The following is an 18,316-nucleotide window of genomic DNA, read 5'->3' as shown; positions in this document are numbered from 1 at the left end:
CCAAATCAGAGTTTTATATTATTTTTATTTATAATTTTTAACCTAAATTAATAGAATCAAAGTCAAATAGAGCAAAAATACTTCTAAGCCCCAGGTAGCAGTCCACTTATTACGTACTATATCTAATGACAAATGTCAAGAAAATGAAATAATTTTCTCTGTGGGAAGAAATTTGGGCTGTAAACTTGTTTAGGATGTAAAAGTGGGCAAGTGGTGAGAAAATATAGAAGCGTGGGTCCCCCTGCTCTTCCCTTCTCCCAAGAAGAGCCCACATCCTATTTTGCCCTTTCCGACATCATGAAGGAGATGATAAGTGGTAACGTTTTTCTCTGGGTTTTATTTTATTTTGAATCAGGCTGGTCTAGTTTCTAAATACACTGCCTCAGCACCCCAGAAAGCAACTCCACAAGCTCTTGGGGTGGTTTCTGGATTAGGACGTTACGTCATTATTGGAAATCATTGTTGTCCCGTGATCATCCTGGCCCAGCTCAAACAAACAAGGAAGTTGGGGATATACATCCTCGCAAAAACACAAAACGTGGCCCAGAGTGCTGGCGCCGATCCCCTGGAGCACAGCTTTGCTCGCTGCCCAGCAAGATGCTGCGAGGTTGGGGGGACGTGCTTCCTCCCCCTCATAACTGCAGCTTTCACAGAGACCTCGTGACACGATGATTATTCTCTTTCTGCAGAATCTTCCTGTAGAACTGGTATCTTCCCAAAATACATTACAACATGTGGACACTAAGACAAAAAAGGAGGAAGGAGAAGAAGAAATGCAACACCCGGATGGCAAGGTGGGCTGCCGCAGACATTCCTGCCTCCCCAGGCTGAATTCCTGTGTGCGTTGTCCTTCCGCTCCATCAGGACTGACCAAGGGGCTCTGACTCGAGGCCAGGCAAGCAGCTATGGGAGATGTTTCCAGCATTGTTGGCTGACAGTTTATTTCCAGTAAATAAAGCAACACACTTTCCAGGAGCAAAAAGAAATTTTAAACATAATTTGCCTCTTATAGCCTCAATCTCTGTCAGCTGCCACATTTAACTCTTGAGGAGAGCTTCAGGTCCTGAAGGATGCATCCACGGTGGGGGCTGCTGTCCCAGGAAGCAGGGAGAAGGTACAGGCGTCAGCCGCAGCAGCTGGTGTGGTGTAAGCTCGCAGAGAAGGCAGTGTTGTGTAATGCCCGGAACAGGGAGGGCCCAGCTCCTTATTCAGCCCGCCAGCTCAGTCATCGCGAGCCTGTTTCATTGGACTTTCAGAAGCTAGGAGTCCTCCTCATCCTTGCTTTGTTGAGTTTACTCTGCCCTAAATAAAGGTGGATTAATACTCTTATAAGCAGATAAAATGTTTGTTATATAGATTTTTCAGGGGAAGAAAAACCCCACATAATTTAAATACTTTATCCTACCATCTCAACAGGTAGATCCATGAGAATTAAGTGATATTCCTTGAATATTTCTTTTTGTTTTTATGGAAGATTCACCTTAAGCTAACACCTGTTGCCAATCTTCCTTCTTTTTTTTTTTTTTCCCTTTTCCCCCTCAAACCCCAGTATATAGTTGTGAATTCTTCTGGTTCTTCTATATGAGCTGCTGCCACAACATGGCTTCTGACAGATGAGTGGTGTGGCTCCGCACCCAGGAACCACACCCAGGCCGCCGAAGTGGAGCGCGCTGAACTTGAACCGCTAGGCCATCAGGGCTGGCTCCCCTGAATATTTCTTGAATAAGTACTTGGATGAATCAATCACTCAATCTCAGGACACCTCTAAGGCTGTGGGTGCAAGATAGCTGACCCACTCTTTCCTCTTCTAAGCATAATCCACCTGTTTGCCCCTATATTCTTGCCCCCCACCTCCTTCCGTTCTCCTCCATTACCTTACCACTTCCTCTTAGCTCTCACCCCGTATCTGTCTCTTGCATGCCTGGCACTGGATATGCTGAAATTCTCTGTTTGCTTATTTGCTTGCTCTTTTCTTTCTTTTTATAATGTAAAGTCAAAAAATTATAACTGATTTTTTTTATTTTTTTGTGTGGAACATTTAAAACATTATGTGTGCTTTTTCATTTCTGAGATAATTCGTCCTTTAAACCTCGTTGGAATTTTTATTGTTGGTTAAGCAGTTACTCTGAGATTGAACTGAACACAACCTTGCTTCATTTACCTAGTTGGTTTGGGACCAGGGCTAACAAGTGGTCTTAGTTCAAACCTCAAACCAGGTGGCTGTTGCATTGGCCCCCAGGTGGTGTGCACCATCGGGTTCTGTTTGACCGGTTGCCCAAGACATTTTCAGAAGCCAAGCATTGGCTTTCAGTTCCCCGTATATTTTCTCAGTTGAGTTAACTCCTTTATTCCTGAGTTATGGTTAAGAGTAACAAGGTAATGTAATCAATGACAACAGTTTACCACTTGGAGTTTTTGAAACCGGGTACCTGAGGGTCACTGTAGATATTCAGTGAGAACTTGATTGCCTTTTGACCTTGTTCCCAACACAGACATAGATGAATCTTATCAATTTGCTGTTTTCTTGTTTAACTTGAGGGGTGACTCGGGTCTCGAGGATTTGTGAGTTTGTTTTGTAGAAGAAAGAGAAAGCCTTTGGTGAGGTTGCGATCACCAGATGGCCGGCCCTCAGCAGACACTGAAGGCCAGAAGTCAGATTGCCCAGGGGCTTGTCAGGACTGACCCCTTTGTTTCTCTGAAGCTCCTCCTGCCAAGCCCCTTAGCTCTATAAACCACCCCTGCTTTCTGCTCTTGTTAAGGCAGATTTGAGCAAACCAGTGCTGCCGCCTTCTCATTTTGGCCTATTCGAATAAAACCTTTCTCCCTCTTCAATCACCGATGTCTCAGTGTTTGGCTTGCTGTACATCAGACACATGAGCTTGAGATTAAGAGGTTTGGTATCATTTTTCTCATGCTCAGATATTAACTCCCAAAATCTTGATATTATTTCTGCCAGTGTTTTCCCTTCTGTTCATCGTTACATAAACAATATTTTCAATTTGAAGACAAAGATATTCTTTTCTAAATTCCTAGTTCAGCCTTATGCATATGAAGTTATGTAACATTTTCCAATTGTTAATTGAAATTGGTAAATCTTTGGGACAGGGTAGAGGAGTGTATGGATCTAAGGGAAGGGATGGAAAGAAAATGTACAAGGATTAATGTTTACACAGTAATTACTGCAATTTATATGGCCCAGGATTTTCAAATTCACCAATTTAATGGCCATGAATTATCTAGACTGTCAACTAATAATTTGATAATCTAGGCAAATTTGCATAACACGACTTTAAGGAAAACAGACATTGTAGGGCAAATCATGACGTTCGTTATTCATAACCAAATTCAGGGATGGGGATTTGGAGCTAATAAATTTAGTGAGTATTTATTTGTGGAAATATAACAATTGGTGTCAACAATGTCATGCAGGTGATAGGCATATAATGATTCTGAATGGAAGAAAAAATAATGAAACCAAAACAATCATGCTTTAAGTATTTCTCATTTCAAAACTTTTGTGTTTCCATGAAGGTGGAGCAGGCACTTGGCGACAGCTGTAAAGTCATCCCCTTCTCCAAAGGCGTGGAGAAGGACACCCGCGCTGATAAGAAGACCACCATCCTGCGGTTTTTCAATGGAGACGTGAAGAAGATCCTACCAGACCAGAGAGTGGTGTGTACAACCTACATATTTGTCTTTTTTAAAAAAAATCAAAACCAACCTAATTATTAAGAAAATTTTAGCCCATCTGAACTCTTTTTCCTCTAGAGTCTCAAGGATGGGGGGTGGGCAGGAACAGGTCAGAAGACAAACTTTTCGTCAACTGGGCTATTCTAGTTATGGATGCACTTGGGCAGGTGAGATTCTTAGTTGATTGGAACCTCAGGTTTCCATGTCGAAGTGAGAATCACCACCGACACCCTTCCTGGTTGTGAATTGGTAGGCCTCTCTTAGCCTCCGTAAAATGAGGTTGATATTAGAAACCAACTCAAAAGATGCTTATGAAGATTAAATGACACAGCACACTAAATGACGCCCCTGTCTCGGCTTCTCTAGAAACACAATAGTAAACACTTGGTAAATGTGTGTTAATTATCGAATTAGCTTTAGTATTGCAGCAAAATTAGGCAGAATCAGGAACTCATACCTAGTACAGGCTGGAGATCAGATCGAAGGAGATGGTTTTCCTTTCTTCAGTCGGATAGCTTTTACACAGTCCCATGGGAGGAGGAACCAGTCTCCCAGCAGCCACCAGCCTGCTGGGTGCTGGGTGTAGCAGGAAACATGGGCCTTGGAGCCCCAGGGAGCTGGGGCTGAATCTCTATCAGTGACTACGTGTAGAATGTGAGCAAATTAATCTCATCAGGCATCTGTTTCTGCGTCTAACAAGTCAGGAAATACCTATTTTATAGGTCAGTGGTTCTTAACTGGGGGCAATTTTTTTGCCCCCCAGGAACATTTGCAATGTCTGGAGACACTTGGCTGTCACAACTGGGGATGGTAGGGGTGCTATTGCGTCTAGTGGTTGGTGGCCAGGGGTGCATGGAATGGTCCCCCAACAAAGAACTATCCGACTCAGATTGTCATTTGCGCTGAGGTTGGGAAAACCCATTATATATTATTATAAGGACTAAATTTATAGCACGCAGGTATTGCTTGGTACATGTTACATGCTCACTAACTGATAGCTGGTATCTCCACGGTTCTAACTGGTCAAGGTGGATGACTTATACATGGAGGTGAGCAGCAGACTGTCGTGGTTGGAGGCTCGCTTGATATTGGGGAGCCATGATACACCTATGCCCCAACAGGACAAATGGCACAACTATTGTGTTAGGGTATTATATATGGGGGGAAATAGATTCAGCGGAATTTGGGGGTTTTATAGGCAAGATCTCCGGACAGGCAACTATCCAGATAATTCAAGGTTTAGCTTGATTCTAGCTTAAGAAAACTTGGTAATTTACGAACAATCGTTGTAAATAAGGCCTGGAGATAAGGGTAGGTTTGTAGTAGATCGATAACATTCTTTTAGTATTGAAACATTACCAAATTGTACTCTATACATTTCTTTAAAAAAGTCTTTTTCAGAATAACCAACCTCATTGTTTTTGCCCAAGCTTTGGGATAAACATTCAGAGGTGCAAGGCCCTGGGAGTTCTAATGACTGCAGAGCTTATCTCTGGTTTTTTTGTTTTATCTGTTTAAATTAGAGGGATCTGCTTATTGCTCTGTAATTTTACCCCAGCTAAAGCCTTCTGGCCATTCCTAAGGGCTGATGTTAGACGCTTGGAGTGGTATCACCCACCATGTGTGTTTTCATTGGCCTGAGCTAACCCACACATCCCCTTTTTCACAAGGCAATGCAAACAGAGAGTCTGGAAGACCCCATTTGAATGGTGGATTTGTATTATGTCACCACCAAATGAATAATATGTGATACTGATCTCGTAACCTACCTCGACTCTAGTAAATTTTGAACCCTGAGTTTCTCTCACCTTGGGGTAACAAATAGCTGTTTCTTACCGGATTCAGGAGGGCAGAGAGAGGCAAAGACTCAGGAGAGTGTGTAGAGATGCAAAGACTAGGACAAATCCAAAAACTGAGGAAGACGAGATGCCAGGGAGAACAAGACCCCAGTGCAGTCCTTGGAAGGAAATTCTCTCCGTCGTGATCTTTTGCACGGTCACAGTGAAAAGTCATTGGAGGCAAGCAAGAGTGTGCCTCACCAGGGCGTCTACTGAGCAGGCACTGCTCTTCTCTATCACACTGTCTGTCTCGAGGGACAACTGGCCCTGAAAGGAGCCCTTGGTAGAACTTGGTCGTTACTGTAATGATGGAGAAATAGGCGTGCTCTGCTTCCAGCTCCCTTTTGGACAAATTATCCATGCGAGAAGAATACCCCCAAGACACTGGAGCAGCACAGTCCCTTAAATCTCAGTAGCAGTTTTTTCAAATAATTCAACTTCATTTGAATACATTCTCTCCACGTGTTCTCTCAGCCTCTTTCCCTGATGGGTAGATGTTGTTGCCACGTGAAGTGACCGTGCCAGGCTCTCAAAGCTGGGAGTAGGGTGAAATTTCTTCCTTCCAAGTTCTCACTCTGAAAATAAACATACACATTAAATAGATTTTTGTTTCTGTATCTTTAGTTTTTTTACTTTCCCCTCCCTACTTTACTATTCCAGTTTGCTCAAGCTTAGCCAAAGAAGCATTTCCTTCCTCTTCCACAACTGCTCTCTTTCCCACCGGTTCCTTCTCCACTTGATTGGAAAACAAAGGAGTCACAATGATTGGAAATTTCACAATCGGGCGACCATTCAAGAGGCAGAGCCCGTGGACGTCTGAAGGACGTGGAGGCTTGTCTGTGTTATCTCAAGCTGCTGGCTGACGGTTGGGCTGAGCTGGTGGTTTGTGGTCACAGGGCCCGTGGCTTGTGCTCACTATGCCCGTCATGAAATAATGGGGCTTAGACTGGCTGCAGGCCCCCCAGGTGGCAGAGGCCGGGCAGTTTAGGTTTCAGAACCTGCCCAGGTAAAGGACTGAGGGCTACGCCACCACCCAGTGACCTCGCAGACTAACTAGAAGTTCCCGTATCTTCTCTTCTGGGGCTTTGATGACAAGCTCCTCTTCCAGTGCCCTCCCTCCCTTGCCGTGGACAGGTCAGGCCCCCCCCTGCAGGAAGTACTTCACTGGATTCAATCCAGGTTCAAAACGACCACCCAGACTGCGTCCCCACACAGTTATTTCTGGTGCTTACAGATTTATCGCTCCGCGCGTGCTCAGACGACGCACACACCCTATCCCAGTGGCTTGGAAGTTGTGCAGTTTCCTAACAAGTGGACAGGTAAGTCACATCACCATAAATCTCTGCAGTTAAGTGCCTACTCTGTGCATGTGATGAGCAAGGCGCTACAGGTGAAAACATTAGGTTTACCAGACACTGGATCCTTTTAGGCAAATTCTCCATGGCAGCCATTGTCCAGATAATTCGAGTCTTAAATTACTTAATGAAAACTCAAATATGCATTTTTTTCCTGATTCTTGTCAAATAACTATGAGCTTGCCATCAGCCCTCAGGGGAAAGATTTGTTCTTTAGCTTTCCCACACTGGCATGGTTAAATACGACGAGCAAAACCACCAGATCAACAGCATGCCGCTTAGCTTTACCTCTGTGTTCTCTGAAGAGCTGTCAAATTCTTTTCTCAAGTCCTACATGGGCTCTAGAATGCAATGCTCTGATTAAAACCTGAGGTTTCTGGCTTTGTGAATTTGCTATATTGTATAATGGTTTAATTTTATCTCATTGTGTTGAATCCCTAGGGTTTTTTTTTTTTAATTTTTTTTTAATTTTTCCTCCAAAGCCCCAGTAGATAGTCGTATGTCATAGATGCACATCCTTCCAGTTGCTGTACGTGGGACGCGGCCTCAGCTTGGCCGGAGAAGCGGTCCGTCGGTGCGCGCCCGGGATCCGAACCCGGGCTGACAGCAGTGGAGTGTGCACTCTTAACCGCTAAGCCACAGGGCCGGCCCTCCCTAGGTTTTTTTTTGTATTAATGATTTGAATACCCTGTGAGAACCCAGCTCTCTACATGGAGCAAACTGATTGACAGCTCTTGCATTTAGAGGATTCTCAGTTTGAGCATCATCTTATCACCAACATCACCATCATTGTCCACCAGAGCTTTGAATGTGAATTTTGCCTCTGCAGTAAATTTTTAAGAGGGTGTATTAATACAAATTGTTGTATTCCCAATGTCTTCCCTGTCCCCTGTACTTTTCACCACTGTTTGTGTGAAATAGGAGGCATTTCTGTCCTCCTGAGTTGCTGCCCTCCCTGTTGAAACTAACAAAGCCCTAATCCTGGGCTGAACTTTGCAGTTTTCCAAAAGACTGTGTCCTCGGGATGGCTCCCTGCAGCCAGTGTGGGGCCAAGTGTCCCCCAGAGCTGCCATATGCAGGTGGCCCAATGGTGGTCGCCTTCTCTCCTGTCTGGCCTTCCCTGGCTGTGGGGAGCTCCCAGATGGCTCCAAAAAAGGCTGGAATTTAGATCAGAAAATCCGCCCTTTTCACAGACATTTCCCTAAGACCCAGCTGCTGGATGCTTACTGGCACTGTACAGCCACACACTTGGTTCCTGCCATCGAGAACCTGCACGCTGGCCACTCTTCTGTGGGTGTGACTAGCACTAAGGATGTTCGCCACGCAGAAGGCCTTGTTTTTATTTAATATGTTGTGATCAGTAAATGGCGCCTTTTAGGTGAACTCTCCAGCAGTTATAATGTCTATACAAGTCTTACTTATAAACTAATCTGAAAGTGAGTTCTAGGAAATGGATATTTTGGTCTGGATTTCATTCCTTGGTTTCCTTTTTCTATTTTAAGAAGGCTAATAATTGCAAAATGAAATAGAAAGCCTTAATGCTGGAATTTACATATAAGGATGATGCTGTTTTCACCACAGTGATGTTGACAAGGGGTAGAGTTAGTCCAGTGGGGATGCTGTTGAGTAGGAGATGAGGTCAGAGAAATGCTGCCAGGGGTGGGGAGGTGCCAGGGGTAGGGAGGATGGGAGGGTGGGGGGATGGGGTGTTGGGGGGCAGGGATGCGGGACTGCAGTCAGCCCCCTTCAACTCCTCCCTGGGTGACCCCGGGTGGATTGACCTCTTTGTTTAAGTCTCATCGTCCATAGCATGTCAGTCAGAGAACCAACCCGTGGACAACTGTTAGAGGACCCATGGGTGGGTAGGCGACGAATTCTCAGAACAGGGGCTGACACTTTCGCTGGCTGGAGCCATCCAGTGAGCCAGAAGTGGTGTTGCCAGGGACAAGCCTTGTTATAGAGGCCTCTGCAACGGCAGCTGTGTGTCTGGGGAGCTTCTCCAGTCCCCTAAATCTTGACTCTACAGTTGGGTGGGGTTCCCTGACTCTTGAAACTAGAATACTATTTCCCCAAACTGTTCTCAGAACACTTTGCCAACACCAACAGCAACAAGAGTTGCATGGCCTAGCAGGTAGGTTTGGAAATTGCTGGATTATGTGAGGATGAACCACCTTCCTTTCTGCATTTGATCCAGTCTTGAATATTCTATTGTGCATTGGAGCTCCTTGGAAAGGGATTGGAAGAAATCATGTTCATTGTTTCATAAACTTAGGTCACCACAGACAGCTATTTTCGTGGATTATGCGTTAATGTGTTCCTTAGCCTACGTTTTGGGAAAATATATCAGATCTCAATAACTAGGAGATTTTGTTGTTGATTTTTAACTTGGGTCTTTAAAAACTCAACAAAGCGGTTATGTGGACATTGATTGAATCTACGGGATGTGATGTGACTTAGTTACACATCTCACTACACGTGCATGAGAACCAGCTATGGAATGTGTGTCTGATCTGATCTTCTAGGTCCTCATGGGGTGTGGGTGACAACGCTTGGTGCTGGTTGTGCCTAAGAACGGAAGCTCTCTTGACCACTCTTGTCCTTGTCCAAGTTAGTCCTGAGCCACGCCTGGCTCATGCTGCTCCTGTCCCACGCCCAGCTCCACCCAGAGCCCTTTCCTTGCTGCAAGGCCTTTATGTTAGAGAGCCAAGTGGGCTTGCTTCCTGGTGAGTTAAATAAGACGACACCAGTGGAAGTTGTCTCACAAAGTAAAGTGTATTTGCAGCAAATAGGAGGCCATGAGGAATCATTTCCAAAGTCATAGCATCCCCGAACAAAGGGAAGCAGGAAATTTTATTTGGTTGGGGAATGAATATTCAAAAGGGAGAGGCAGGTATTCATTTGCACAGGCTCACTTGGAGAACATGCTTCCACATAATGAGGCCTAAGCTCCTCCTGGAGAGATCTTTGCATTAAAAATAAGGCAAAGGTCATGGGTGTAGCTCTTGTGGTGAGGTTTGGTCAGTTTCAGGATGGCAGGTTGTTACATCTCCTTAACATACAAAAGGAAAAGAAATAACTTGGAAAAACAGTTAACTGCATCCAAACCCACCTTTTAGTTTCCCGAGGCATTTACACCAAGTGGGACCTCTTTTTCCAGCGTCTGTAGTGGCTGAGGGTCTGCATTTTAAATACGAATTTTTATTAATTATAATGCCAAGGAGATCTGCCAACTCCAATACACTGTGCGAAAATTCTTTGCAGCTAATTTCCTATGCAGTTCGGAATGGCCTTCTGTGTTTACGGCTCTGCAATTCCCTCAGCCTCCCACATTCTCAGCCTGGCCGCCTTCGTTCTTTGTGAAATCGTTCTGCCCCTCTGGACTTTGTATATTGCGTTGTTTCCTGCCAGGCTTGTAGAGACAGGAATGGTTAAGTCTGGTTTCTTGGCACAGGAAAAGTGTAACTTCCTGATCTGGGGTCAGTTTGAAAATAGATCTTGCGCTGGACTGGACACTTCACATGTAAGGTCATTAAATATCCTCGCTGACCCTTGCAAATAGTTTTGAAATTGCCTTCAGAGCCCATTTGCAAGTCATGAGAGAAGGTGTAATTCTAAAAGGGCTCTCAGAGGAGCAGCCATAGTGGGGCGAGTTTGTGAACAGCCACCAGGTGTCTATGTTGAAGGACCAGCTTCCTTGCTTAATGAGCAATTGACAGTTTATTTGTTTAATTCAAAGGGCTCATTGCTTTGCCTTCCTATCCTTAAACCACAAAAGTACTTCTTACATATAGGCAGTTCTTTTTCTCTCTAGGAAATGTGGTTAATCAACCCAGAATGGATGTGTCCAGGACAGTTGGTGCTGCCTATGAATACAGAGTGGTGGCAGAGAAGCCTCTGGGGCCAGATGAACTTCATGTTTCAGAGGGGATACTGAGGTTGTGGCCCATGATATGACCAGGCACTAGGGAAAGGATAAAATATTTCTGTCATGTTATGGATCCTGGAAATGAATCTCAACGTGATCCTTTTCTCCTCTATTTTAATTTTGTTGATTTAATTTCTTTATATCAGTAACGTTGGTTTGTATGTTATATTCAGAAAACATGGTCTACACGGTTCCTGTTTCTTTTTAACTTTGTTCCTGTAAATATACTGGTTCTGCATGAGCTGGGGAGGAATGTGCGCTCTTTCATTCTTGGGCGTTGCTCTGTATTATCCATCAGTTCAAACTCTTTAACTGTGCTGTTCAGTTCCTTTATTTTCTGTTGGCTCTAGATTTTTTAAAAAATTGTATTTGTTTATTTTAATGTAATTTCAAACTTACAGGATGTACAGAGAACTCCTATATGCCCTTTCTCCAGATTTACCAGTTTTTAACCTTTTGCCACATTTGCTTTATCATTCTCTCTCTCTCTCTCTGTGTATAGGTGTATGTGTGCCTATATGTATCTAAGTACATACACACATATATATGTTATTTATATTTTCTGATCCTCTTGAGGGTGAGCTGCATATATCAATGCCCCTTTAACTGTTAATACTTCTGTGCGTGTTACCAGTCATATTGGATTAGTGCCCCACCCTCCTCTAGTATGACCTTGTCTTAACAAATTACATCTGCAATGACTCTATTTCCAATAACGTTATATTCTGTGGTGCTGGAGGTTAGGACTTCAATATAGAAAAAAAAAATTTGGGGGTATGAAAGTCAAGCCATAACACATCCCTAGGATTTCTTTTTATTTATTCAGGTTGGACTATGCCGTGCTTCTTAGGTCTATGAATGCATATTTTTTCATCCATTCTGGAAAATTCATAGCCATTATCTTTGGTAATATTGCCTGCGATATCTTTTTCTCTTGCTATTTCTAAATCTTTCTGTGTGTTTTTATAAGCAACATAGAAATTTAAAAAAGTACAATCTGAAGATAATTTTATTTTAACTGGAAGATTTATTTCACAAGTCATAAATTTGTCAGTAGACTGACTGCCCTCCATGAAGAATTTGGAGAGTTTTAGTTCTAATCGTTTCCTTCCATCCTTCACACTGTTCTGCTTGCTTCAGCTAGCATTCTAATTCTAGCTTGTTTCTTCACCCTCAAAATCAGGCATGACTGTTACTGTGTTTGTTTATACAGTCAATGTTTATTTTATATTTTTTCACATTTATATAGGTCTGTTGGCTCTCTATTATTTCATGCATCGCAGGCTTTTCTTTTGGTGCAATTTCCTTCCACTTAAAGTGCATTCTTTAGATGGGGCAATTAACTCAGTTTTGGTTCCTCTGAAAATTGTCCTTTATTTCACCTTTGTTCATGAATGAGAACTTATCTTGATATGCAATTCCGCATCATTTATTCAGTAGACATTTATTATGTGCCTACACTGGGCCAGGCATTGTTTTAGGGCAAAATTGAAAGACGTCTCTACCTCATGAAGCTTCACTGGAGGGAGACAAACAACAAACAGGTAAAAATCAATCAATAAAAATCAGGAGCTATTAAAAGCTGTGGAGATAAAGAAGAAGGTAGACAACGGAGAAGGGAATGCACAGGGCGGGGGTGCTGTTATTTTGTTGTTGTTGTCTTGGTGGTATTTAAGGAGAGGCATGGATGAAGAGAGAGGGGACGAGCTATGTGGATATCAGGCAAAGAACCTTGGCGTGTCTGAGGAAAATCAAGGAGGCCAGCCTGGCAGGAGTGGAGTAAGGACAGCATAAAGGAGATGAGGTCAAAGTAACGAGGAGCCAGAACGTGTAGACCATTGTGAGAACTTTGACTTTTATTCTGAGAGTAATCCACTGGAGAATTTGGAGGAAAGAAATAACAAATAATTTTTCTCAGCATGTTGAAGATTTTATTCTACTCCCTTATAGTGTCTGTTGGCAGGTCTGATGTTCACCTTTGAAAGTAATTTTTTCTTTTCTCTCTTGCTGCTTTTAAGAAATGTTCTGTCTCCAGGCTTGTTATGATGTGTCTAGTTGTAGATTGACTTGCATTCATTGTGTTAAGAATTTGTTGTGCATCTTAGATCTAATGATTTGTGTCTTCCATAAGGTGGGGCTGCCAGACTTGCCAGGATGCCCAGTTAAATTAGAATTTCAGGTAAACGACAAATGATGGCTTAGTAAAAGCATGTCCCATGCAATACACATGTGGGACATACTTTATCTGATATTCAAATTAACTGGGTGTCCTCTGTCTCATCTGGCAATCTGATCGTGAGTTCAGGGAAGTTCTCAGCTATTGTCTTTACCAATATTACCTTCCTTCCATTCTTTCTCTTTCTGTACCTCCAATTACAGGCATATTACACCACCTCATCCTAGCCTCCTTGTCTCCTATCATATTGTGGGAGATCAAAATTGGCCACCCTGAAATATTTTTCTTTACCTTGATTGTTTTCTCTGACTGACATTGACCTCCCCAAAACTGCCTAAAGAATTTAACATAGAAGACCTATTTCAGGAAGGAGCCACTATCATATGATGGCTGTAAACTAGCTGTTACAATAGGAAAGGCACCAACAAGCCCATCTTGTCAAAAATTCTGTCTCTCCCAGGCCACATTCTCTAGGTAGCCCAGCAAAGAGTTGCCAGACAAACATTTACATTTACGAGGGAAATCTCCATTTGTAAAGGTATCTCCATCTCTGTATTGGGAAGAGGGGGGGATGGCTTTATCTGTGGAAACTCTTATCAGTATGGAAGGAGAGGACTTATATCTACATACCCTTGATTACTGTAATTTCTGTCTCCCTTCTGTCTCCCTCCCCACCCTCAACATCCTCCTTTGTCTTTAGCAGAAGATAGTATTTAAGATGAGAATCTCTGATATTGTGTTGAGAAACTCAGTTTCCCTGGTTTCTCCCATATATACATGTTATTAAATTTGGTATTATTTTCTCCTGCTAACCTGTCTTTTAATTATTTGGCCAGCCACAAGAACCTTAAGGGAAAGGGCAGAGAGGGATTCTCCTTCTTCCCCAACAATATCATATTTTCTTTTTGTCTTTGTTACATTCTGGGTAAATTCTTTAAAACCATCTCCTACTTCATCATTTTTCTCTTCAGCTTAGTATTATATGATACTTAATACATTTTTTAGCTTTAATTTTAAAGACTATATTTTTCACTTCATTTTGGTCTTTTTCAAATTTACCTAGTCTTTTCTGCTAATATCATCTTTCTCTTTCTGGTTTTAAATTGCTTCCTTTAATTCTTAAAATATTGCACACATACTTACTTTATAGTCTGTTTCTGGTGACATCATGCATATAGCAGTGGAGCTCCACATGGCACTGGTGGCTGGTTGACTGTCTGCTGACACTTCCTCTTGGTGGCATGTTCCCTCCCCATTGTCATACTTTGAATTGTGGACTCCCATTGGGTGACTATACTGTGGGTCCCAGTTTGGGGGTGTCAATTGGAAAGCTTTGTGTTTGCTTCTGCCAGATGCCCCAGGTCACTGCCAGCCTGGGACTCTTTTATGCTTGTTGCTTAGTTTGGGGTATCCCAGAATCCACAGGTTGCAGAATTGATATTGCTAAGCCTCAATGATGGTCAGCCTGCAGTTACAAATTCTTCAGAGATCTCAGAAATAGACAGATCTGTTCCCTGGTGAGCTCCATTTGCCAGGGTCACCTGTTTATTGGGACTATGGCTTTTTGAGAGTGTCATCTTTAAGCAGGGGCTCAATTCCCATTCCCAGTAGAGTTACTAAGAGCTGAGCCTCTTGGATACTGAGAACAGCAAAGACAGCAGGGCAGCTGTAGCATCAGAGGTCAAGTCTGCTTTTCAGCAACCTCTCTGGTCTTTGGCCCTTTCCATGAGTGTGGGTCTTCATTTAAACTGATGTTTTGTGTTATTTTATTCAGCATTACTAGATATTTTCTGTGGGAGTGTTTTCAGAGGATCTGATCTGCCGTCTTGCCAAGAGAGAATCAAGGTCATCCTTAAACACAACATCACCTATGACATATGGACCCCTAGGAGAGTCCACCCTTTTCCTTCTTGTCCTCATGTTCCAGCCAATGCAATGGTATATCTTGTTGGGATTTTTACCTTTACAATCTGTCCTTTAGGTTCTGATTAGACAAATAAGCAGAGAGGTGGACGCCAGAGCAATTGCTTTCTCCAGTGACCTCAGCAAATTTTTGAAAATGAAAAATTACACTTGCTATGTCACGAATGCCATATCAGGTGATTGATTAATGTTAATTCATGTCCTTTGAAAAATAAAATTATTTTATAGACCTGTAGTCCATTTCTGTGCCTAAGCTTTTTAAACTCTTTGATCTCTGCTGGTCCACGTAGAATGTCTCTAATGCATCATTTAATTTTCCAGCAGGAATTCTAAGTCTTGTTATTGTTCTCGATGCGTTTCATGTATCTTCAACCCTTCTACCTATGATTGCCATTTCAGGAGCAGAGTCAGACAAAGCCCCATTTTTTCCCACTGCTGCCATTTTAGAGGTGCAATTGTGCATTACACACGTGTTCTTGTAAGCTCATACAAATCGGCAGACTTGTGCATTGATTATTTACCAGGAACTCAGTGAATTCAGTGGTTTTAAAAAATATTGTCCCGAAGAAGAACCTTCAGTTTCTTATGGGTGTTCCATCAATACACCACATAAAAACAATCTTATGGTTTTGTGCTAAAATTATTTTAATGGGCAGAAATTTTCCTTATTTGTAAGATTCTTCACCACATTTAGTTTTCTTAAGTATATTTTATGCTGTCACTTGTCTGCCAGCAACTGCTAACAGTTGACAAAACAAATAAAAAAGAAGCAAATGGACATTAAAAGAACAAATAGAAACTAACCAATTAAGTTTAATTTGGCAGCTTTTCTTTTGTTCACAAACACATGCAAATACTGATTTACACCACATGCATGCAACATGATTATGTCTTTATTTTTTTAGTAAAATTCAAAATAGCAGTGCTTCAGCATGCTCCACAATGAGCCTGTGACTTCTAAGGTTCTGTCTTGTAGGAGGGTGAAGGTCAGTGTTATCTTTGGAGGACACTGTGGAGGGTGAGGTGCAGTTCTTTGCCACAAATTATTATGGCAATTGACATCCCCTGTCAATATGAAAAAGTGAAAGTGAATGTTTACAATGCTAAGGGTCAAAGGCGTTCAGAGGCACGAGGTCACCCGCTGTGGGATTAATGATGACCTTGGACCTTGAAGGGTAGGATTTGGAGAGCCAGATGGCATACAGAAGGAAAGGAAAATTTTAGTCAGGGAGATAATTGGAGCCAAGTTGGGGGAATATAAATTTTGTGTTCTAGTGAGACCAAGGAAATCAGTCTGCCTGGAGCAAGATGTTCAATTATAAACCAAAAAATGATTGAGTAAGATACAAAAGCAAGTCTTTTATGTTCGTCCTTTATGGAGTGGATCACTATAAAATATATTTGAGCAGCTAAGTGATGCAACAAATGTCCTAGTTTAGGAAGATGTATTTGCCGAATGTGCAAAGATTGGTCTGTGTGTTGTTTCTATTCTGGCTGCAGCAGTGGAATACAACAAGTTTACTCCTGGATGTTAGCAGAGTTTTTTTTCCTCGATTATTTTTATGTGATACTTAGGTTCTTGAACTTTTGTTAAAAGTAGGGTTGCCGGATTTAGCAAATAAAGATATAGAACTTTCAATTAAATTTGAATGTCAGATAAAGAACAAATAATTTTTTAGCATAACTATGTCCCCAATAGTGCATAGGATATACTTATGCTAAAAAAATTCCTTGTCATTTTCCTGAAATTCAAATTTAATTGGACATTTTGTATTATATCTAGCAATGCTAGTTATAAGCTCATATGATTGGATAATACTCCCCTTTTAGTCCATCTCAGTAATATTTTACAGTTTATTTAGACATAACATATCTAAATACAATGTAACACATTTAAAAAAAATTGTGTTCTGCAGAAAAGTTCTATCCTGATGGCTCAAAGGAAATCATGTTTCCGGATGGGACCATGAAACGTCTCAATGATGGACGTGAAGAGACTGTATTTCCTGATGGGACAACTGTGAGTGTGGAAAGGTCGGTATTACGACAGAAGATGTGAATCTGAAGTCTTCCGAATTTTTGGTTTGTATAGATTAATTTAATTTTCGTAAAAGCTTAAGTATTTGTATAAATATAGTAATAGAAAATAATGTCACTGACCCCACAAGTTTTTTGTCTTATGACCTTGATCTGAATTCCTTTATAGAGAACATGGGTGTAAATACTGATTTTTAAGTTTTCTTCACTGACATTCATCATGCTTGAATTGTATCATAAAAATAATTCCAGTCTTCAGTGTACGCCCACTTCAGATGGTGCTGTCTAGAAGCCTGAGTCTACAGTAGAACACATGTGAACAACTATGTAAGATACACCAAGAAAGGGCTTGTCGGGCCTACTGTTTCCTAGTGCCAGGAGAGTAAAGACCCTGAGGTCAGCCCACCCACCCAGTCCCCCGCGTGTGCTGGGCAGTTGTTTTAGACCCATCTGCTCTTTTCATCCCGATAGCCAGTGGCCCCTAACCGCTGGGGGCTGTGACCTCCAACTCTCCCCTCTCCTCTAGTTCTGCCACCACAAACCCTCATCATTTCTCTCTTGCACTTGCAAGATCAGTTTTCCTCACGCAGTCAAAATAGTCTACATGACCTCTGGGGTCATTTTTCTTGAATATTCTGTAGCATGTTCATGTCATTCACATGTAAAATCCTGCAACGTGTCCTCTCTCCTTCAAGGTAAAGCTTTCAGCACAGGCCCTGAGACTCCGCATGAACAGACCCGATAGACCTCCCTAGTCCTCTCCCTGTTCTCAGCCTGATTGAGTTTCTGTCAATACCCTGAATCTACTGTGTGCCTTCGTTGTTCTAGCCTTGGCACCTTCTCTACCCTCATCCACCAAGATTTGGAATGAGCATTCCAGACGTGGGTGGTCATGCCACTTGCTTCCACGCTGGCAGCATTGGCTGCTGTGCAATCTAACTTACAAGATTGTTCTCCTCCACCAGGAACGGCAACAGAACCATCGTATTCAGCAACGGGCAGAAGGAAATTCACACAGCCCAATTCAAGAGAAGGGAATACCCCGATGGCACCATCAAGACTGTGTATTGCAATGGCCACCAGGAAACCAAGTATGCCTCTGGGAGGGTTAAGATCAAAGATGAGACTGGGAACATCATCCTGGACAAGAAGTAGATCATCCCTCAAAATACAACATTGTGTGTGAATTCTAATTACATTTTTTGTTAGAACAGAAACAAAAAGCTAATAATATATTCACTGCCCCAAATAATGGAGACCCACACAAAAGTTTTGGATTACCCAAGTCATCTAGAAATTGTAAAGGAAGACACACCCTAGTCCCTGGGCTTCCTGGTTAGGAAAAGTGGTTAGATCAATACTGGTCAGAGAA

At 42.3% G+C, this 18,316-nt stretch overlaps 1 protein-coding gene across 1 annotated transcript; it reads left to right on the top strand.

Annotated features, from left to right (window-relative positions):
* Window positions 1-668: 668 nt before the first annotated feature.
* LOC147912229 (centrosomal P4.1-associated protein-like) lies at window positions 669-18,099 on the top strand. The gene is made up of 5 exons (XM_087424954.1): window positions 669-794; window positions 3,532-3,672; window positions 6,763-6,847; window positions 16,824-16,941; window positions 17,910-18,099. Exons 1-5 carry the CDS (start codon window positions 669-671, stop codon window positions 18,097-18,099), a joined length of 660 nt encoding a protein of 219 aa, XP_087281080.1.
* The last annotated feature ends 217 nt before the right edge of the window (window positions 18,100-18,316 follow it).

The sequence above is a fragment of the Ceratotherium simum genome, chromosome 38 (assembly GCF_057802395.1).
Source record: "Ceratotherium simum simum isolate JZ-2026a chromosome 38, ASM5780239v1, whole genome shotgun sequence".
In the NCBI taxonomy this organism is placed as follows: domain Eukaryota; kingdom Metazoa; phylum Chordata; class Mammalia; order Perissodactyla; family Rhinocerotidae; genus Ceratotherium; species Ceratotherium simum.
This window is presented reverse-complemented; position numbering and strand designations above follow the sequence as displayed.